The 23789-nt window shown below is 37.3% G+C and overlaps 1 protein-coding gene across 7 annotated transcripts in view; it reads left to right on the top strand.

The window, feature by feature from the left end:
- USP6NL (USP6 N-terminal like) overlaps positions 1-23071 on the top strand; it is a 189213-nt gene extending 166142 nt beyond the window's left edge. For all 7 annotated transcript variants that reach the window (XM_064284851.1, XM_023548922.2, XM_064284850.1 and 4 more), the window contains one exon: positions 13468-23071. In XM_064284851.1, the coding sequence (XP_064140921.1) occupies positions 13468-14882 (1415 nt within the window). In that variant the 3' untranslated portion in view covers positions 14883-23071. The remainder of the gene's footprint in view (positions 1-13467) is intronic.
- The last annotated feature ends 718 nt before the right edge of the window (positions 23072-23789 follow it).

Genomic DNA, 23789 nt, shown 5'->3' with positions numbered 1-23789 from the left:
TTTAAATATCTTAAGCCTGATGGAATCCTGTGCTCTTTTCATTTGTTTGTCTTGTAGGGCCACAATTCTTACATTAAATGGCATTTATTTTAATTTTGAATCGCATTCACGGTATTAGCTAATTTGTAGTCCCAACTTACCAGTATTAGTAGTTTGCAGTTGAGGGCACTGAGGCCTCAAGTTTAAGTACTTGGCCAAGGCCATACAACTGGTAAGGGATAGGCCTGATAATTGAACCCAGGCCTACTTCCAAAGTGCTGTATGTTATACCGAACTGGCTACTACTATTTACAGTTTGCAATTCTAATGTGTCATGCTGTTTCACATTTCTTTGCTTTTGAGTATGCTTCTCCCTCCAAGAATGCCCCCAATAATTCCCCCTTTAGGTACCCCTGTCCTCATCCATTCTGCTTAATTTTCACAACTAGGGTTATCACTCCTTCCTGAAGCCTTCTCAGCCAGTCCCTAACTTCCCCACAACCAGAGACTCGACCACCTGTATTTTGTGCCTGAGTCGTACCCTTATACATGCTTCCATGCTCATACGTAGTGTTCTTGCTCCTTGTGTTAGTCCGTATGTCTCTGTTATACAGGGGGTAGGTTCCTCGACAGTGACCATGTCTTGTATCACCAGCACCTACTATAGTGCGTGGTGTATGATGGCATTCAATCAACATTTTCTGAATGAATCGGTGAAGTACTAATATATACTTTAGATAATAAAAACCTACTTAAAGGGAAGGCTTTTGGGGTGATGGAACCATTCTACATCCTTATTGTGATAGCAGTTGCCTGAATCCATACATGTGTTAAAACTCATAGAACTGGGCATACATACACAAGTCAGTTTTACTGTGTGTTAGTTAAAAAGAATCTGTCCCACTTTTGGGGGTTTCAGATGAGTTTTCAGTTTTATTTTGTTTGTATAGCAGAAACATGTTACACACTACAGTTTTTATGTGTGTGTATTGAAAATCTAGAAGACACAGATGTACATTTGAAAAATTAAATTATTTCATTAAGATCTATTGAATTTATGTGACATTAAATAGGTTTATAATGAGAAATGTATTTAAATAATTGTCCTTCTACTTCCTGTATCTTTCAAATTTAACCTGCTGGAAAAAGTGAAGTTTGTAAGGCTAACTACAATAAGTTTTTGAAAGTTTTTTTTTACTAGTATAACTAAAATTTAGAAAGCCAACCTTATCTTTTTTCTTTTACCTACCTTGTTAAAGGTTTATTTAAATTGTATACTCTTCTGGCTGATAGTTCATTAAACAGACATGTCAACATTTGATTTTTCATATATAAATTTGAAATCAGCAATTTAGTGGCAATATTTTAAAACTAACTTGGATTTAATGTTTGGTCTGAAAGGGGACATTTCCTACTAAGATGCCTGTTTCCCACAATAATTTTTCTGACAGTGGCCCCCACTATTTCTTACTGAACACTGTTAGAACAGTCAGAGTACATTTTTTCTGTTGTCAAAAATTAAAAGTAGAATATTGCTCACAAGAGAGAGCACTTAGAGCACTTTCCTGTAATTATATCTCTCTCTTCCAGTCCAAAAAGCTGTTGATGCCTTTTGAGGTGATTATGTAATCTGTAAGTCTTGTAGTTGCATGGGGTGTCCACTGGGTGGTGACATAAGCCTGAGTAAGATCAAAGATGGGCCCTTTCAAAGGGACTTTACCTTGTCTTTTAGGGATGGTTAAGTATTTTTCTTTTTGTTGACCTTTTTGTTTTTAAGGGGAAATCATCTTATATAAGAAAAACAAACTAATAACACATTTTCCTTTATTCTGAAGTGTATTAAGTTATATTTTCTTTTATTGAGCAGATTATTTTAGTTGTTGGCACTGGCTGTAAAATTACTTACCAACTGTGTGATTGAACACTGGTGAATAAAATCATTAATATGATAGTTTCACAAAAATACCTCATATAATATCTGGTAGAAATCGGTATGCTTTCGGACTGGTATGGATTGAATTGTGTCCCCCCAAAATGTCTGTCAACTTGACTAGGCCATGATTCCCAGTATTGTGTGATTGTCTACTGTTTTGTCATCTGATATGATTTTCCTGTGTGCCGTAAATCCTACCTCTATGATGTTAATGAGGCAGGACTCAATCTATAAGATTAGGTTGTGTCTTAAATCAATCTCTTTTGAGATATGAAAGAGAGAATTAAGCAGAGAGACGTGGGGCACCTCATACCACCAAGAAACAAGAGCCAGGAGAATAGCGTGTTCTTTGGACCTGGAGTCCCCACGCTGAGAAGTACCTCGACCGGAGAAGATTGATGACATGGACCTTTTCCCAGAGCCGACAGAGAGAGATAGCTTTCCCCTGGAGCTGGCCCCCTGAATTTGGACTTTTAACATCCTAGACTGTGAGAGAATAAATTTCTCTTTTGTTAAAGCTATCCACTTGTAGTATTTCTGTTATAGCAGCACTAGATAACTAAGACACCTACCCTTTAAGGAGTAAGGCAGTAATTCTTATTTACCTGTTGCCGTTGAGTTCGATTCTGACTCATAGCAACCCTACAGGACAGAGTAGAACTGCCCCATAGAGTTTCCAAGGAGCTGCTGGTGGATTCGAACTGCTGACCTTTTGGCTAGCAGCCGAGCTCTTGACTACTGTGTCACGCCCTTATTTTCAGGGGAAAGAAGGAAAGAATAAAATTTTAGGCAGGAAGCTAGCTATAGTAGGATGAGCAAAAACTTGATTATGTCTATTGAAAAGAAACCCAGAACGAAAGTATGAATAATGAATATTAATATTTCTTACCTATTTATAACCATCTGTTTCGATATCAGTTGTGCATGAATCTTTTAATTGCACTTAATTGCTTAGGGGTGAAAGGAGGTATTTAAGCCTAACAAAGGCCAGGTATAGCAGTATCGTGAGTACGTGTGTGAGTGTATGTGTGTGTGTGTGTACATGAACGTGCATGTGAGAGAGTGAGAGTGTGTGTGTTTGGTACTTACAGTAGGTTGAGATAGATCTAAGAAAAGATTGTACCCAAAAATTTAATGCTTTATTTGGATCTACTTTTGTGAAAACAAACAAAAGACAGCATACTTATTAGCATATGAAACTATTACTGGTGAAGGCATTTGTCCTTCTTACAGGGTCTACACAGCACTGTTGAATTACTGAGAATTTCACATTGTTGGCATAATCCAACAATGTTATGAGTTGACAAATATTTATTGAAGATAAATGTTGATGCTGCTATCCTATGCCATGTATTAATTCCACTTGTTTGTATTTATTTAGCTTGCTCCCTGCTGAATATCTTTGTAGAAACTAGGTGTGAACAAGCATTGTTTTAAATAAAGCAAATCCAGTACTGCACGCTGGTCCTGATACCTGTGACTACCCTTACCCTACTCCTACCACTGTGCAGGGCCTCCTAGCCCAAGCGACTGTACTACCTTTAAGATTCAGAGGAATTGATTTTTTCAAGTGCTTATTTTTTTATATTTTAGGAAGCTCTTTCTTACATTCCTGTCTACTACCTTTCTCAAATTACCTTATCGTCTTTGTTCCTTATTGAAAATCTTTATGGGGGCAAAGAGATATCTTCTCTAAATGTTTGTATACTTTTCCCATGTTTGCCATCTATCTCTTACAGAGTCCTAATTCCTAATAAGCGGTTGTCATTAAGGAGTGAATTAGATAGAAGGCCATTTTGTTAGTACTTGTTTTTCAAACCCTTGTATGCCTAGGGTCTTAGCCATGTGGATCTTGGGTATTTGTAACTATTATGTTTCTGAACTGTTTATATGAACAGTGTGTTATTATTCTAATTTATATGAATATGCCCAATGAACCTTTTATCAGCACTTTCCTTATAATTCTATTACTATTTTAGATACTATAGGAAGAAGTACAATAAAAGTAGAAGTCACGACTCCCACTGTACATGGATTATGTTCTACTTAGAATAAATGGAAATGCATTGTTGGCTACCATGAAAGAACATTGAGATGCCCCTTTCTGGATATTTTAGAACAAAACCACAGGTTTTTTTTTTAAACCAGTGTGCATTTTGGCCTCTTGTCCGTTCAGAAGAGGAAACATGTTAAATTTTTCTTTTAGCTCTAGTATGCTGTGTAGGTGCGTAGAATATTAATGACTCTTCCTTAGAGACAGGAATTTCTGTATTGACTTGAATATAAAGTAGTGTTAAATGTAAGGTGAATTCTTTTCTTACCCTTTATATTGAAAAATTAAATTTCCCACGTATGTATGACACATACTTTTCCATTTTGTTTCTTGGATGAAATTACTACCACCTGAGTCTCTCCATTACTTCCTCATCAATATTTTTTTTTATTCCTTCTCCTGAAAAATACATGCCTTAGATCCATCCATAAGCTCACATTTTACTGTGTCCCGTTAGTCTTCACTGATATGTGCCTTTTCTGTACCTAAATGATTCAGAATGAAATTCTCCACATATGACGACTGAGGGACAGTCTGTGCCATGACAGTATTTTCTCCAAGGATGTTCAGCTTTCTGTCTTTGTCTTTGTTCCTCACTCAGCACTCCCTCCCTGTCACTCCCACTCTAAAGCTTTTTTTTTTTTTTTTTAATCTCTTCTACTGTGTTGCCTTTATTAATCCCTTTGGTTGTGCCCACCTACCTCCTTGCTCCCATCCTTAACCTCTCTTCTCTACCCTTCAAATATCACCAAAGCCAGCCACAGGGTTCTCTATGGTTGAATGAGAAGAACCAAGAGGTGGCACAGTAGTTAAGTGTTTGGCTGTTAACCAAAAGGTCAGCAGTTCAAATCCACTAGCTGCTCCTTGGAAACCCTATGGGACAGTTCTACTCTGTCCTGTAGGGTCTCTATGAGTCAGAATCAACTCGACAGCAATAGGTTTGAGATAGTTTTTTTTTTTTCCAACTATTATTCCAGTTACGTTTCGTTTCCATGTTTTCAGTAAAAAGAGGCTTTAGAATGGGAAGATTCGAATAAGTATTGATAACAGGAACTTGAAGCCAAATCAGGCCAATTTGTGACTAAGAGACCAGCTACTTAATCTGAGAAAGTGTGCCCTGGAAGGACAAATTCCATTTGACTAGGTGAAGTTGCAGATGAGAGCTCTGTGCCAGTAATCTTTGAAAAATTGTGGAACCAAAAGAAGTGTTTCAAGGATGGAGATAAGAAATCTTTGTTTACACTTTTCAGAAGAGAGAAAAATTAGATAATATAGATCATAGACCCGTAAACATGATGTCTATTTGAGGCAAGAATCAATAAATTGATTATTACAGGAATGGATTTTGAGCATTTAGAGAGCAAAGAAGGTGATCACGAATTATGGCTTCATTAAGAATGCCATACTTGGTGAGACCACTATTACAAGAACTCAAGAAAAGGTTTAAACACAGGAGAAAACATTCTTTGATGGTTACGAGGGTGGTGGGGGAGGTGGAGGGGTATTCACTAAGTAGATAGCAGACCAGAATTATTTTAGGTGAAGGGAAGGACAACGCACAATATGGGGTGAGTCAGCACAACTGGACTAAACCAAAAGCTAAGAAGTTTCCTGAATACAACCAAACACTTCGAGGGACAGAGTAGCAGGGACTGGGGTCTGGGGACCATGGTTTTGGGGGACATCTAGCTCAACTGGCATAACAAAGTGTATTAAGAAAACACTCTGTGTCCTACTTTGGTGAGTGGCATCTGGGATCTTAAAGGCTGGCAAGCGGCCCTCTAGGATGTATCAATTGGTCTCAACCCATCTGGAGCAAAGGAGAATGAAGAACACCGAGGACACAAGGAAAATATGAGCCCAAGAGAAAGAAAGGGCCACATAAACCAGAGACTTCATCAGCCTGAGACTGGAGGAATTAGATGGTACCCAGCTTCCATCAGTGACTGCTCTGACAGGGAACACAGCAGAGAATCCCTGATGGAGCAGGAGAGCAGTGGGATGCAGAGCTCAAATTCTCGAAAAAAGACCAGACTTAATGGTCTGTCTGAGACTGGAGGGACCCCAGAGGTCATGCCCCCAGACCCTCTGTTAGCCCAAGACTGGAACCATTCCCAGAGCCAACTCTTCAGACAGGGATTGGACTGGACTATAAGACAGAAAATGATACTGGTGAGGAGTGAGCTTCTTGGCACAAGTAGACACATGATACTGTGTGGGCACTTCCTGTCTGGAGGCGAGATGAGAAGGCAGAGGAGAACAGGAACTAGTTGCATGGATATGGGAAATACAGGGTGAAGAGAAGGAGTGTGCTGTCACATTGTAGGGAGAGCAACTGGGGTCACATAACAATGTGTGTATAAGTTTTTGTGTGAGAAATTGACTTGAACTATAAACTTTCACTTAAAGCACAATTTTTTTAAAAAGTCATACTTTGTTAATCTAAACCCCCTTCTTTTTGGTGCATGGGTTAACCACTAATGTTAACAGTTTCATGTTCCTTATAGACGTTTTTCTAAGGAGCCCTGGTGGCGCAGTGGTTAAAGTGCTGGGCTGCTAACAGAAAGGTCAGAAGTTCAAACCCACCAGCTGCTCTGCAGCAAAAAGATGTAGCAGTCTCTTCTGTAAAGATTTACAGCCCTCGCAACCCTATGGGGCAGTTCTACTCAGTCCTATAGAGTCGACTATGAGTCAGAATTGCTTTGGGATTTTGGTATAGTCATTTTTCTAGACATGTATAGACTTAGGCTTATATATTGTTCATAATAAATAGGGTTATGTTGCACATACTGTTTGTAACTTATCTTTTTTTACTAATTATGTCTTAAATATATTAACATGGCAATAGACTTCTATGACTTTATACTCAGTTTATTTCACCATATTTTTGTTCCATAATTGTTATTTGATTTCACAGATCCTATTGACATGCAGTTTTCCACCATTTAACTGTTCTAAAACAATGCAATATGAGCATCCTTATAGCAAAAATTCTTCCACATGCCTTAATTATTAGGATAAATTCCCAGCGGTGGAATTGCTGGATCCTAAACTTAAGTAAAAACCATTGCTGTCATGTCAGTTCCGATTCACAGCCACCTGGTGTGTTACAGAGTACGAGTAGCATTTTCTTGGCTATAATCTTTATGGAAGCAGATTGCCAGGCCTTTCTTATGCAGCACCACGAGATGGGTTTGCAATGCCAGCCTTTAGGTTAGTAGTCCAGTACGAACCATTTGCACCACCCAGGGATCTTAAACTTCAGTACACATTGTCAGGCTGTGCCACAGAAAGTTGCACTAATTTGGACTCCTTGTAAGTGGCTTATGCAAGCCGTTTCTCCAAATCCACAATAATGAGATATGTCGATTTTAGAAGTATTTTAATTTGCATTTCTATAATAACTTTCGATATATTTACTGGTTCTTTTTCTTCTTCTCTGAGTTTCCTATTAATGTCCTTTGTTTAATTTTCTATGGGGTATGCTTTTTTTTTTTTTTTATGCTTTAAGTGAAAGTTTACAGTTCAAGTCAGTTTCTCACACAAAAACTTATGCACACATTGTTATGTGACCCTAGTTGCTCTCCCTACAATGTGACAGCACATTCCTCCTCTCCACCCTGTATTTCCTGTGTCCATTCAATCAGCTTCTGTCCCCATCTGCCTTCTTATCTCGCCTCCAGACAGGAGCTGCCCACATAGTCTCATGTGTCTACTTGAGCTTAGAAGCACACTCCTCACCAGTATCATTTTATGTCTTATTAAAAAACAAACAAACAAAAAAACAAACCCATTACCATTGAGTTGATTCCAACTCATAGCAACCCTATAGGACAGAGTAGAACTGCCCCCATAGAGTTTCCAAGGAGCACCTGGTGGATTCAAACTGCCGACCATTTGGTTAGCAGCCGTAGCACTTAACCGCTGTGCCACCAGGGTTTACTTATGTCTTATTAGACCACTCTAATCTTTGTCTGAAGAGTTGGCTTCAGGAATGGTTTTAGTTTTGTGCTAACACTCTGGGGTCCGTGACCTCTGAGGTCCCTCCAGTCTCAGCCAAACCATTAAGTCTGGTCTTTGAGGCCTGCATCCCACTTTTGTCCTGCTCCATCAGGGATTCTCCCCGTCAGGGCAGTCATTGGTGGTAGCCAGATACCATCTAGTTCTTCCAGTCTCAGGCTAATGGAGTCTTTTGGGGTATCCATTATTGTCTTATTGATTTGTGAGAGCTTTTTATATTTTAAAGAAATTGGGGTGCTTCATTTTTGGTCCTGCGACATTCAGTGCTTGTTACCAATCACTTGGATGAAAACACTGATAGCATGGCATTTAGATTTGTGGAAGACGTTAAATTGGGAGGGATAATTAATGTTAAATTCCAAAGACATCTCAGATTGAAATGATGAGTCAAAATAAGATAAACTTGAATAGAAATAAAGCGCTTTGAATCTATCTAAAATAACTAAGTATAGAATAATAATAATAACTACTATTTACTAAGTATCTGCTATATGCCAGGAAATATGTTCAGCTTTTTCATATATTAACTCATCTTCACAGCATATCTGCAAAGTAGATATTGCTATCTTCATTTAAAATGAGAAATCTGAGACTCAGAGAGGCTTGTCCAAGTTTACACAGTTTGTTAGGGTCAGAGTCAGGATTCAAACTCAAGTTGTTTGACCCTGAAGACCATGCTGTTTGTACCATGCCATAGAGGTATGTAGCTTAGCAACATTGGGAGACATCTGTGAAAAGGGCTGGGGTCAGCAGCGCAATGGGACTGCCAGAACAGCTAATGCATTTCAACTACAGTGTTCACGAAAAGGGAAGTAATCACCCATTCTGCTCTCTTTTGATTAGTCCAAACCTAGAAGATTGCTAGGTACCACGCTTTAAAAGGATACCCTTTCATCTCCATCATCACCAAGAAGTAGCTATATAGCTGAGTGTTTGTGGAAAAAACACTTGGGAAACCAACCTCCAGTTGACCATCCCCAGCAGTAAGTTGGTGACTACAAGACATAGAAATTTGCATACGGGAATCTGCAAAGTAGTGGAACTCTTATTTGTCCGTGTGGATCTGTTACGACATATCCCTACCTTCCACGTTTGCTTTGTTCAGTTGTCTTTTTGAGGTGGTTATACAAGATAAGTTTTAATTAACATAGTTCGTTTCATTACATAGTTAACATTGAAGATGTGCTAGAACCATCATCTAGGGTCATCCTAAATAAGGAAATAATGTGATTTTTGATGAAAGAGAAAGTTCATAAAATTTGTTTTTCAGGAAAGCAAGCCAGATTTGAGGTTTAGAATATAGACCTTCAAAGGATAGCTAACCTTTGAAACACCCAATTTAGATTTCATGGATTGTGAATTGATAACAGCTTGAAACACTGAAAACAGATCTGAGCACCTTCATTTGGGGCTCAGAGAAGCATTTGAAACTTTCCCCGATAAATCGATGTTCCATAGAGTCACACACAAGGTACAACTGCAATTTCATTTTGAAATCTGTTCCTTTTTTTTTTTTTTTTTCCCAATACTACTACAAAGAATTTTTAAAACATTTTCAGTTATTTCGTATGAACCAAAAAGTTGGTAGCTCTGTGCAGGCTGCCAAAAGCTATCGAGCGGTGGAAAAGTGGGGCAGCTTTAAAAGGCTCAGCGTGAGAATCTCTACAACTAATCCAATTTTGTCCTTGTAATAGCACATCTTGTAGGCATGAATTACCCACTCTCTGGGTACCACACTTTTCCTTTTCTTTTTTAATGGTTCTGTTTTTCATCAGGTTCCTACCAGTCAACCTGAAAGGGTTGATGGTTGGCTGATACTATTTTCTGACTGGAGTATCAACTAGCCATTGAACCAACCATTCAAATTACTCAGTTCTGCCCTTAGAAAATTGTCAGAGAATGGGGACAAAAGTTTATAAACTCAGTTTTTCTGTTACATAGATCTTTATATCTTTTGATAATTTGTGTTTGTTGGGGTTATTTGCCTGCAAGGAGAAGGAATTCATATCTTCATTGTTATTAGTTGCCATTAAGCCTATTCTGACTCATGATGGCCTGGTTAACTATTTGTACAGCTGATAAAACCTGTTTGGGATTTTAATTTTTATTTTAATTTTTTAGATTTTAATTTTTATTTGTTTTTTAGCCAGAAAGACTGAATAACTACTTGTGAATATTCTTGACTTGGGCTACATTTCATTCAACTTTCTTACCTCAATTTCATGTATTTCATATGTTGACTAGTCAGAAGCTAAACTGGGATGCCTTGAGTCATTTCAAATAAAACATTCATAAAGCAAAGAAAATTTTTCTCAAAGATAAGCATTTTAGAGTTTGTACTATCATTTAAGATGATAAGATACCTTTAAATAAAAGATATAAGAACAATTTATATTGTTAATAATTGTTGCTATTGCTGAGTAGTATTGTCTGTTGCTGTCTTTAAACCAGGAACACCCTTTACTCTGCTCATTCTCTCACATTTAACATCTGATCCATTCAGCAAGTATGTGAACTCTACCTTAAAAATATATCCAAAAATCAACTTCTTCTCACCACTTTTACCACACAGTGTAAGAGTACAGAACAAAGGCCCTGGAATCAACTCTGGTTTGAATCCTGGGTCTGCCACTTACTAGCTGTGAGGACTTGGGCAAGTTAATATCTGTGCCTCAGTTTCCTCATCTATAAAATGAGGGTAGTAGCAATGACCTACATAATATGCCTGTAGTTAGCATTATGTGACAGCTTTTTTAGCTATGGCTGACACATGTTAAGTGCTTAATGAGTGCTATAGGACAGAGTAGATCTGCCCCATAAGGTTTCCAAGGAGCTGCTAGTGGATTCAAACTGCTGACCTTTCGGTTAGCAGCCAAGCTCTTAACCGCTGTGCTACCAGGGCCCCTAATGAGTATTAGCCATTGTTACTATTATCATTATTATCACACAATTTAAGTCAAGGCCATCATTTAAAGCAGGCTTTAATATATACATCAGATTATGTTAATCTCCTGCTGAAAAGCCTCCAGTAATTTTACAATTAAACTCAGAACAAAATCCAGAGTCCTTTCTGTGGTCTCCAAGGCCCTGTGTGATCTGACTCTGTATCTCCCCCCTAATCTCTGGCCATTCTCTCTAGGCACAGAGGCCCTTGTGCCTGCTAGAACTCTTCCCCTGCTCTGCCCAACTCCCGTCATTTTAATTGCCTTATCCTCTTTTGATTTACTTCATAGTACTCTCCACAGCTAGAATACAAGCTCCACAAAGGCAGGGACTTCACCTGCTTGTTTTATCGTTGTATTGTCAGCACGTAGAATGATGCCTGTACGTAGTAGTTGCTTAATATGTATTTGTTGAATTAATGAAATAAACAACGTAGTTTACAAATACAGAGGAAACCCTGGTGGCGTAGTGGTTAAGTGCTACGGCTGCTAACCAAAAGGTCAGCAGTTCGAATCTACCAGGTGCTCCTTGGAAACTCTATGGGGGCAGTTCTACTCTGACCTATAGGGTCGCTATGAGTCGGAATCGACTCGACGGCACTGGGTTAGTTTACAAATACATGCCAATTCTGATGCTCTCTAGTGTATAAAATAATAAGCTTGGTTAAATATTGTCAAAGTAAAGTTAAATTCTGTAAACATCATCAAAAGTTTCTCTGCGGTTTTATGTAAACAGCATAGTGGCAGAAAGCAGTAAACTGGAAGTGACGATATTGGGTCCTGGTTCTCATTCAGTGTCTGCCACTGCCAGATCGCTTGACATCTCCAAGCCTCTGCTTTCCCAGCTATCAAATGCAGGCAGACCTGAATCGACGTCTCTCTGGAACTGGGAGGGGCCCTGAGCTCCACCACTGTAACTAATGCAACTTTGTTTGTATCGTCTTTGTATATTGAGGTTTCATATTAAATTTGGTTTGAAAAAGGAAATCTCAGTAAAAATTTTCCTATCAGCTTCAAGCAGGTCTGCCAAATTTAAAAGTCAAACTGATAACGAGCTGTGGTCTCAAATTAGAATAGCACAAATATTCTTTTAGCTCAATGATTCTGGATCTGGTAGCTTGACTATTTAAAGGATGTTGTTTCCTCCGTATTCTCCCCACTCCAAAGAAAAAGAATGCTTCTTTTTCAAATATCTTAAAGAAAATTATGATATATGGATAAACAAAATCGCCATCACTAAGACTGTGAGCTACATTAGAGCAAAGACGATGTCCATTTACACACTACTCATGTATCATTGCCTAGCTCAGTGCTCGATGCAGAGCTTCCAAAATCAAACCCACTACCATCGAGTCTGACTCACACCGATCCTATAGGACAGAGTAGAACTGCCCCCATAGGTTACCAAGACTGTATTCTTTATGGAAGCGGACTGCCACATCTTTCTTTCACCACATCTTTCAGAGAGCGGCTGATAGGTTCAAACTGCTGACCTTTCGGTTATCAGGCACGCACGTAACCACCGCGCCACCAGGGCGTCTTACGTAGAGCTTACTCAGTATATGTTTGTTGGGTGGATGGATGGGTGAATGGGCAGGCGTTTGAAGATAGAAAAAACTTTTTTTAAGTGATAATGTGTTGTTTTATAATTAACGGATGAAAGACATATATCTTAAACTGTGATACTATTTTCAAATGAAGTCCTTTTTTTCAAGATATTTATTGGATAAGCGTATTGTAATAGATAATTTTTAAACACTACTTATGGCCAATTTATTAAATTTTCCTTTAACTCCTCATGAATTTTCTGATAATTATTTAAAATATAAAACTGAAAGTATCCAGTATAATCTGATTTTCTTTTTCTTTCTTGTCCCCCCCCACCCCGTCTTTTTCATTTAAAGTAGGATGCTTTTAGAATGTTAACTTTCAAATAGAAAGCATTATTCCTTTTTATCATGTAATTGTACTGTGGAAAGCACTTAAGATAACAATAATCAGCTTCTTGGGTACAGCTTTGAGACCACCGTTGGTCATCAGTTTGACTTTTAAATTTGGCAGACCTGCTTGAAGCTGATAGGAAAATTTTTACTGAGATTTCAAACCGTTTTAGTTGAGGTAGAATTAAAGTGAAAGTAATGTAATAGTAAGATGTTGAACTACTGACCTGCAAGGTTATTTTAGGGATAGAAATGAGAATATCAGCTTTGCATTCTTGAAAAACCACGTAACAATAATGTATTTTAAGAAGATATAATAATCATATTTACACAACTGTAAGAGCCTTAGTCATAAGGCTACAAGATATTCCCACCTACACATTGCCTAATCACAGACAAATAACATTTTGAATTTTGGTATGTTATACTATCAGTTTCCAAAAATACTTCTTTTTAGCCACTAAAATTCTGTGGTGTATATGTGTGTGTAAGAATGTGCCTTAGTGCACTACAAAAAGTATGTAGTTACTAATAGTGTATTATACTGGATATGATTTGCTTATGTATTTATTTTACTTATGCATTTTTCTTTTCCTTTAGGTAAAGAGGATGAATATCCCAAGAAACCTTTGGGGCAACTTCCACCTGAAACTCAGCCTGCTGGCGTTAATCACCTGAGCAATGGACAAAGAAGTGTTGGCAAGTCAAGTCCCCATACAGGCAGCAGAAGAGAAAGTGGCACATCTCCTCACAAAAAATATGAGCATTCCCCTCGCCATCAAGGTAGAGTTGGCACACCAGAAAGAGTAAAGCAGCCAAAGCAGAAACCTGTGAATGAGGATAGTAAAAAGCTTAAGAGTGAGGTAAATTTTGAAGGAAAACTTCCATCAGTTCCCCAAGGCAATTCCAAGCAATATATTAATGCAACTGCTAATCAAAATAGCAATGCTACTTCAAATATCAAAAAGGAATTTGTGCGCAAATGGAATAAACCTTCGGATACTTCAGCTGTTGAAAAAACTGCCAAATATGCCATTGAAGGCAAAAGTAGATCAACAAACCCCACACATACAGCCACCATCCCAAGTTCTACTGATACTCGAATATCAAATGTAAGGCAAAAGATTAAGGTTTTGGATGCTGATGAAGGGAAACGCGGCTCCAATGCCTCACAGTATGACAATGTAACTGGAGCTGAAAATGAAAATGGAGCTTCTGTTGAAGAGGCACTAGAAAGGGCTTATTCTCAAAGTCCAAGGAATCTTGTTTATTCAAACAGTCCAAGAAAGTATTCTGAGCCAAGTTCTATTCCACCAAAAGTAGCAAACCATTTCACTTTTAAAGTACAGCCTCCAAGTTATGGAAGATATCCACCTCAGTTAGATGGAGAAGATCATGGGACAATACATCCACCATCCTATAGTAATCCCCCTGTTTACCACAGAAATTCTCCAAAACACGTCCCTACTGCCAACAGCAGCACCGTGTCACCACAGCTTAGCCATGGCACTCAAGTTAATCCTTCCAGGATACCTCATGGCTCTACTGTCTCTTTAGATACCTCTCCAGAGAGATCCTACAGTCGCCGCCCAGTTCCCCTTGTACTCCCATCGAGTCGGATAGAAGTTCTTCCTGTTGATATTCGTGCTGGGGGATATTCACAGTCACCAAACGGTGGAAAATTTGTCATTCCTCCCGTGGATTATCTGCCAGATAACAGAAAACGGCCAGAAGCTAGTTGCTCATACAGACCTGAGACACAGGAACAGTCACGGCATCGAGATGCTCATTGCAGCCATTTAAGCAATTTACCAAAATATTCAGCCTTTCAACACGTAACCTTTCAGGACCATAACCTCCCAGCCGTTTCAGTGGATAGTCCTGTGCGGTATAGAACTTCGCCAGCTTTAGAGGATGCCAGTTCATCTCGGTTTCAATATTCAGGGCCCTCGCCTCCAGCATATCACTACAGAAATTGGGATAGACCATCTATTCAAGAATCGGTATTGCTGTGAGAATCTTATCTATACTTGCTAAAGACACTAGAACAGAAACCATATGAAACCTACATTGCTATGTTTATAATTGCCAAAGCAGTATTTTATACAATTGTAAACAACTCACACAATTATCATGTATGTTAGTAATAAGAATATATGGAAATATTTTCATCCCGTGTAGATGCTGCTTTGGGTGAACATTATAAATTGCATCATCACTGAACGTGTTAAAAAGAATTTAACATGGAGACATAGCAATAGCGCTTAGGGATGCACGCTTAATAATTCATTACTCAGTTTCATTTCTATCTTTCTCCAAAACCTGACCATTTTTACTTTTTCGGCCCATTCTATTTTGAGAATGTTACAAAGCACAGAAAAACTGTGTGGAATAGATTTTTCTAAGGCTACATGTAGCATAAAATATGTGTCCTTTAATAGGTAATTAAGAAAGTGTTAAAACAACTACTTTTAATCTAGATCCACAGAATAATTTGATTTCTTACCTTCCTAAGCTTGTCTTTTAGTCAAGTTATTTTTCCCTCTCGTATTTTTAACCCAGGCCCTAAAACTGACTAAAGAGATTTCCCTGGCTTTATTAATTCAACATCTCACAGGACAGTCATCATTCTCCTTCAATTGCTGCCATTTTCTTTGAATATGAAAATTAAAGACATTGGCGGAAAAGGCTAACCACTTAATGGTGCTTAAAAATCAGGGCAGTTGAAGTGAGTGTATGGGCAAAGGTACAGCTCTCATTGTGTCCATTTGCACCGAGATCAGCCTTGGTGCTCTCCAGCCCTTTGTTCTGGCCTGCCTCCTGCCTCCTGAAGAGCTGAGAGCAAAATAGTCCTTGCCAGATGCAGGGGAGATGCTGCAATACAGCTCTCCAGGAGTGCCAGCAGGAGAAGCTGCAAGCTACTGATCAGCAAGTCCTCGCATGGGGCAGCAGAAGAAATTCCTTGGAAATTCATTTATAAGGAGGATTAACAGTATGGTTACTTCTTACTTCTGCCCCTTAAATTCACGCAGGTCCTCACCACAGAGGGAGGGCCCCAGGGTGGTCATTTACACCAACTTTTTCTGGCACTCTTTCTTTGAAAATGTAGCCAATGGTTATTGCTGCACTATAAGGCCATTAAGTTATTGTGTAAAATTGTAAAAAATGATCCCACCTAATTATTAATAGGAATCTAAGATTTTGGTTTTTAAGAAAAAATAGTGTGACTTTCACACTTTCTGAAAACCCTGTTTTGTTTTGTTTTTCAGTAAAAAAAAAAATGCAGGTTCATGGTATAAAAATTTAAATATCTTTAAAAATATTCTATTACACTACAGTTACCCAAACTTTGACAAAATTTGGGGCACTCCAAGAAAGTGTGGTTTTGTATTTAATTGGAGAGCTTACTTTCAACATGTTGCTCATAATAGAGAGTAGAAAACCTAACAGTGATGGCTCTTGTTGCAAGTTGGGGCTTTAAACTTTCAAGGTACAAAAGTTTGTCTTTTAAAATGAAAGTAACATTTGTTTAGCTAGTGAATGTGACGATATTTTTTATGTATATAATGAGTCTAATGTAATTTTAATCAACTTGGTAATGATGTGATTAAATGGCAAAACGAATGCAGTGTATTAGCAGCTAAGCACTACACTGAGGCTCAGACAAAATCCTGGTAATTAACATCACTGGGCTCTTGATTTAGATCATGTGGAAATGTAGAAATAAGTGTATATAAAATTGTAGCTGAGGATATTATTTTAATTTTTAAAACCATGATTCTGTGATTTATAATAAACCAAGCTGTACAATTTAGTTTATGATCGCAGCATCTGAGCAGCTCCAAAATATATATATATATCTCAACAGTGGTAAATTCTGTAGATTTATACATATATATATATATACACACACACGCACACTATTTTCTTATGGTCATCTATGACATTTTTTATCTGTATACTTTTTTGGATGTCATTGTTTTTAACATGCTGAAAGTAATAAGTATATTTTGTTTTTGTGTCTTTTATGTGCATTTTTTTTTTCTTGTGGCAAAAGTGCTGCATCTCTGATGCTTCCGCGGCTGTTCTCTTCTAATTGAGTAGATATTGCCCAGTGTTCGTTTACATTACTTTATAGTATATCACAATTCTATGTTACATGCTTTACTAATTTCTGGTAATACCATATTTAGAACTGCATCCATTTTCCTTTATGTTATTTACTATGCCATCATTAATAGCAATAAGGTAGTGTTTCTAGCCTTCTCCATTATAAAGTGGTGTTCTCTATTTTTTTAAGTAGGAAATTTTAATTTGAAGTTATTATGCCGTCATACAGTTTTACCTTTTCAGATTTATCTTTCAATAATTAACAGATGAAAAAAATATTGGTAAAGTGGGTCAAAATATATTTATGAAACATTTGGTAAGGATTTTTATGCTATGAAGACTGTTTTACTCTAATTGCATATGCATGGTTTAGATATTTTGCCATTGTTAAGTCTTTTCTTCATGGCAGTTTGGCTTAATTTAACAAGCACTTTGGTGCAGTTTTTATTTATTTTCTTAAATTTGGTGTGAAAAGTTAAAGAAACTAGACCCAGGGTCTCAAAGGTTTTTGTGTGTTTGTTTAATAATTATGGTGTTTTAGATGAAAGTTTACACTGCATGTTAGGTTCCCCATCAACAATTCTTATACAAATTGTTCCGTGGCATTGCTCACAATTTTTACAATGTGTCAGTGTTCTTATTATTTCCATTCTGTTTCTTCTGTTTCCATGGATCTAGCCTCCCTTCCTCTCCTTGCTGTCTCTTCTTTGCTTTTGGGTAAAGGTTGACTGTTTGGTCTCGTATAGTCAATTATTTAAGAGCACACATTACCCATGGATAATATTGTCAATTTTGTAAGCTATTATTTGACTGAAAGTTAACCTGCAGAAACAGTTTCAATTCCAAGTCAAAGGGTATCTTAGGGCAGTAGTCTTGGGAGTTCCTCTAGTCTCTATCAGTCTAGTAAGTCTGGCCTTTGTTAGGAATTTGAGTTTTATTCTACATTTTTCTCTCATTCTACCCGGGACCCTTTTGTATCCCTGGTCAGAATGGCTGGTAGTGGTAACCGGACACCATCTAGTTCTGGTCTCAGGTTTGAAGAGGTTGTGGTTCATGTGGCTTATTAGTTCCATGGACTAGTTTCTTCTTTGAGCCTTTAGTTTCCTTCATTGTCTTTTGCTCCACATGAGTAGAGACCAGTAGTTGTATCTTAGATGACCTCTCGCAAGCTGTTAAGACCCCAGGCACTACTCATGAAACTCGGATGTAGAACATTATCTTTGTGAACTATGTTATGCTAGTTGACTAAATTGTCCCCTGAGGCTCGAGTCCCAAGACTTTTAACCCAGTAAACCAATCCTGTGAGTTATTTGGATATGTTTAGGAAGCCTCTGTAACTGTGCCCCCTGTGTGGTTTGTTATTCGTGTGGATATATATACAGCACACACAGATGTGTGTATACGTATGCCTAAAGATAGATCTGCCATGCACGTGTTTTTACTTGCATATGCTCTCCTATACACATAAATACATCCGTATCTACCTGTGTAACCACACACATATTTTTTGGTTTTTACTGTTGCAAAAATTTACCAAAATTGCCCTTTTTCTTGTGTACTTCTTACTGTCTTTATTTACCTTGGTCAAGTTGTGCTGACTTCGCGCATATTTGAGATTACTTTTCCCATCAGCAAAAGTAACAAAAGTTTACTATTTAGAAAGTGATTCCCCCTTCCTCTCTCTCCCATTCCTGGTAACCATCGAAGAACTTAGCTTTCCGTATGCATATCTGTTCTTGACTTTTTGTAATAGTGGAACCATATAATATTTGCCTTTTTTGTGATTGACTTATTTCATTCAGCGTTATATCCTTCAGGCACATCCATGTTGTAAGATGTTTCGTGGACTCCTCGTTATTCTTTATACTTGCATGGTATTGCATTGCGTGAACATGCCACAATTCGTTTATCCATTCATCTGTCAATGGGCACTTAAGTTTCCATCTTTTTGCTTTTGTGATTATTCTTCAGTGAACATAGGTGTGCATATGTCTGTTTGTGTCACTGCTCTTACATCTCCAGGATATAAACCTAGGAGTGAGATGGCTGGATCAAAAGGTATTTCTATTTCTAGCTTTTTGAGGAAGTGCCATACTGTTTTCCTTAGTGATTACACCATTTTGCAATCCTACCAGCAATGTATAAGAGTTCCAGTCTCCCCACAATCTCGCCAGCATTTATTGTTTTCTATGTTTTTGATCATTGCCATTTTTGCAGGGGTGAGATGGTATTGTATGGCAGTTTTGATTTGCATCTTTCTAATGGCAAATGATCGTGCTCATCTTTTCATGTATTTGTTGGCTGCCTGAATGTCCTCTTTGGTGAGGTATCTGTTACTGTCCTTTGCCTGTTTTTTGATTGGATTATCTTTTTGTTATTGACTTGTTGAAGTTTCCTATATATTTTAGAGTTTAGACCCTTATCAGATATGTCATTGCCAAAGAAGATTTTTTTCCAGTCTATAGGTTGTCTTTTTACTCTCTTGGTAAAGTCTTTTGATGAACGTAAGTATTTAATTTTTAGGAGCTCCCAGCTATTGAACTTATCTTCTGTCATTTGTGCATTTTAGTTTTGTTTGATAGACTATGCTAAAAATTAGGTCCCATAGTTTTGACCCTATGTTATTGTCCAGGGACTTCATAGTTTTTAGCATTAACATTTAAATCTTTGATCCATTTTGAGTTAGTTTCTGTGTATGGTGTGAGGTGGGGGTCCTGATTCATTTTCTGCATATAGGATATCCAGTTTTGCCAGCACCAATTGTTAAAGAAACTGTTCCTTCCTGATTGAGTGGACTTTGACCATTTGTCTAAGATCAGCTGCCTGTAGATAGATGGATTTACTTCTGGTTCTCAGTTCTATTCCATTGGTCTACGTAACTGAACCAGTACCAGGCTCTTTTGATTACCATGGCTGCGTAGCAAGTTTTGAGATAGGAAAGTGTGATGCCACCTACTTTGTTCTTCTTCAGTATTGCTTTAACTATTCAGGGCCTCCTTCCTTTCCATATAAGGTTGGAAGATTAATTTTTCCATTTCATTAAAGAATATTGTTGGGATTTGAGTTGGGATTTCATTATAGATTGCTTTCGGTACTATTGACATTTTCACAGAATCAAGTCTTCCAGTCCATGAGCATGGGACGTTTTTCCATTTATGTAGATTTCTTTTAGTTTCTTACAGTAGCATTTTATAGTTTTCCTTGTATATGTTTTTTATGTACATATAAAACATATATATATATGTTTTATGGTTAGGTTTACTCCTAGGTATTTTATCCTTTTGGGGGCTATTGTAAATAGTATTGATTTATTGATTTCCTTTTCAGAGTGCTTCTTGTTAGTGTAGAGGAACCCAACAGATTTTTGTGCGTTAATCTTCTACCCTGCCGTTTTGCTGAATCTGTCTATTAGTTTCAGTAACTTTCTTGTGGAGTCTCTGGGATTTTCTTTGTATAGGATCATGTCATCTGTGAATAAGGACAGTTTTACTTCTTCCTTTCTAATTTGGATTCCCTTTATTTCCCTTTCTTGCCTTATTGCTCTAGCTAGAACTTGAGTACAATATTGAATAAGAGTGGTGATAAAGGGTATCCTTGTCTCATTCCCTTTCTCAAGGGGAATGCTCTCAGTCGTTCTCCATTGAGAATGATGTTGGCTGCTGGTTTTGTATATATGCCTTTAATTATGTTAAGGACTGTTCCTTCTATTTTGCTGAGAGTTTTTATCAGGAAAGGGTGTTGGATTTTATCAAATGCCTTTTCTGCATTGATTGAGATGATCATGTGATTCTTTTCCTTTGTTTTATTTATGTGATGAATTACATTGATTGATTTTCTTGTTGAACCATCCTTGCATCCCTTGTATGAATCCCACTTGTTCGTGATGTATTCTTTTGATATGCTGTTTAATTCTGTTGGCTAGAATTTTGTTAAGAATTTTTACGTGTACATTCATGAGGGACGTAGGTCTGTAGTTTTCTTTTTAGTGGTGTTTTTGCCTGACTTTTGTTTCAGGGTTATGCTGGCTTCACAGAATGAATTAGGAGTATTAATTTTCTATATTCTGGAATAGTTTAAGTAGAATTGGTGTCATCTCTTCTCTGAATGCTTGGTAGAATTCTCCAATGAAGCCGTCTGGGCCAGGACTTTTTTTTTTTTTTTAATGTCTTCAATTTCTAGAAATATGCCCATTGTAGGTTTTCAAATTTGTTGAAGTATAATTTTTCATAATATTCTGTTATGATCCTTTTTATCTAAGTTGGTCCTATTGTAATGTCACCCATCTCATTTCTCATTTTGGTTTTTTGCATCTTTTCATTTTTTCTTCATTTTGTCAGTTTGGCAAGTGGCTTGTCAATTTTTTTGATCCTTTCAAAGACCCATCTTCTAGTCTTGTCGATTCTGTTTTTCTGTTTTCTATTTCATTTATTTCTGATTTGATCTTTATTATTTCCTTTTTTCTGATGATTATGGACTTCTTTTGCTGCTCCTTTTCTATTTGTTCAAGTTGTAGGACTAAGCTATTTATTTTGGCCCTTCTTTTTATGTGTGCATTTATTGCTATAAATTCTCCTCTGAGCACTGTTTTCACTGTGTCCTAAAGGTTTGGGTATGTTGTGTTTTCATTCTCTTTTGACTCTAGGAATCCTTTTTAATTTCTTCTGTCATCCAGTAGTTTTTAAGTAAGGTGTTATTGAGTTTCCATTTATTTAATTTTTTCCTGTTCTTTCTGTTATTGATTTATAATTCTATAGCATTATGATCAGAGAAGATCAATGAGTTTTAAAATTTTGAGTCTTTCAGGTGCTTTTTTTTTTATAGGGTTTTTTTTTTTTTTAATAGGCAGCTTTTAAAATTGGGATATATATGTATAAAATCAGATATCAAAATATCAATGATAGAATGTTTCTTGAAAGAATGAAGATAGATTTACTCAATAGGATATTGCTAGAGAAGAACAATAGATGTTTATAGGATGTGATTGTTTTAACTTTCTTTTTCCATTTTCAGGTCCTAATACTAAATTTTACGTCATACTCAATGTAGCTTTAAACTCAACTTTCAAAGTAGGAGTCATTGCATATCTCTCCCAATACAAACACAAAAATAATGCCTATTCAGTACTTGTCTAAGATGGCTTTTTGTTTTCATGGTTAGAGAAAAGTTTGTCATATACACAAATGTGGATTCATTTACAGAGGACCTACAGCTCAGTCTTCTGGAAATATTGTTATTAATTATCTTTGAGAATCTCACCTTTATTTTAGAATATATTTGATTATGGTTTATAAAGACTATTGTATTTGGAAGGGGAGTTGGTATTGTCTTTTAAATGTCTTTTTCTAAAATGGATAGTAATGCTTATTGATCGGGAAGCTTTTATAAATGAAACTTTGCTTTTATGATGACCCAAGATATTGAGAATAAGAGATAGGATTCCATTTAACATTTATTTATGGATTTTACTTTCAGAAAAAAATTTCAGTTATCTATAAGTCTGACAATAACTGCCATAATTTTATAGATGAGAAAACTGAGAAATAAAGGAGCTAACTTAAGATTGTGTAAGAGTGAATCTCAACCTTGGTGTTTATTCTTTAGAATTATCTGGAGGACTTTAAAAAAATTATCTGCCTGGGTCACACCCAGACCACTTAAATCAGAATCTCTGGGGTAGAACCTAGATATCAGGTAATTGTATTATTTTTTCCCCCTTAAATTTCAGTCAGTTAGGCTCCTTTTTTTAACAAATAAATAAATAAATAAATAAAAAGTCCTTATTATATTCCCACTATGGGCTGTCTCAAAGATTCTTAACAGATCAGAGTTTAGAAACCCTGATATTAAAAAGTTAGGGAAACTTCCACTGAAAATAATAACATTGCTAGCCATTTCTGTAAGTTTTGATGAACTACTAACAGTCATGGACAGTATAAATTGCTTCAAATGGAAGGTGGCATGACCCTGTACTTGATCTCATTTGCTGCTTACAATAGTCCTTCAATATCGGTAGAGACATATTAAGATTTCCATTATCTGTCTTTCATTTACCTTAAGTGGCATGCTAAAAAAAAAAAAAAGACCATTTGGAGGCCTAAGTGAGTTTCCAGTATGTGAGGAGCAGAGAAAATGCTGAATAGTCTGGCCATTGATTTCACCAGTCAGCATTTTATTGAGCATCCGTAATGTGCTACGTGTACAAGGGACTGTGCTAGGTTCACACTTCAAAGAGGGACACACATGTATCTCAGTGCAATATTGACAATACGGCTTTACTACAGAAACAGGCCAAAGGGTGAATCCAACCCACGAGGGCTGGGAAAACTTGTGGGAGAGTTGGTGCCTCAACTGAGCCTTGCAGGCCTTGTATGCCAAGGCCACGGACAGTAGACAGTGGACAGACAAAAGGAGGAGCAAAGGGTATTTTATTACAGAAGGATGGCATGACAGCTGCATGGCATGTGGGGAAAAATTTGCCACTTTGATGTGTAAGAGGGGTAGAGTAGAGGGGTGAGAAGTTGGCATACAGACCAGATCATGGAGGACTTTATATGCCATTCAACTTGATCCTGTAGGTGTATTTTGCCAGGCTTGTATTTCATGTGTGGTCTTTAAAGGCTGTGGAAGCTGGATGTGAGGGCCCAAACCTGTAGGTAGCTAAGAAGACACAAGACTGTTGCAAGTGTTCTCTCTAAAAGGTGGTGTAGAGCTTACTTAACTCAGGCAAGGGAGAAGTTACGGAAAAGAGGTGATTAATTTGAGAAATATTTATTAAGTAAAATTACAAGACTTGATAATTGGTTGAATGTACT

The sequence above is a fragment of the Loxodonta africana genome, chromosome 4 (assembly GCF_030014295.1).
Source record: "Loxodonta africana isolate mLoxAfr1 chromosome 4, mLoxAfr1.hap2, whole genome shotgun sequence".
Classification (NCBI taxonomy): Eukaryota; Metazoa; Chordata; class Mammalia; order Proboscidea; family Elephantidae; genus Loxodonta; species Loxodonta africana.
This window is presented reverse-complemented; position numbering and strand designations above follow the sequence as displayed.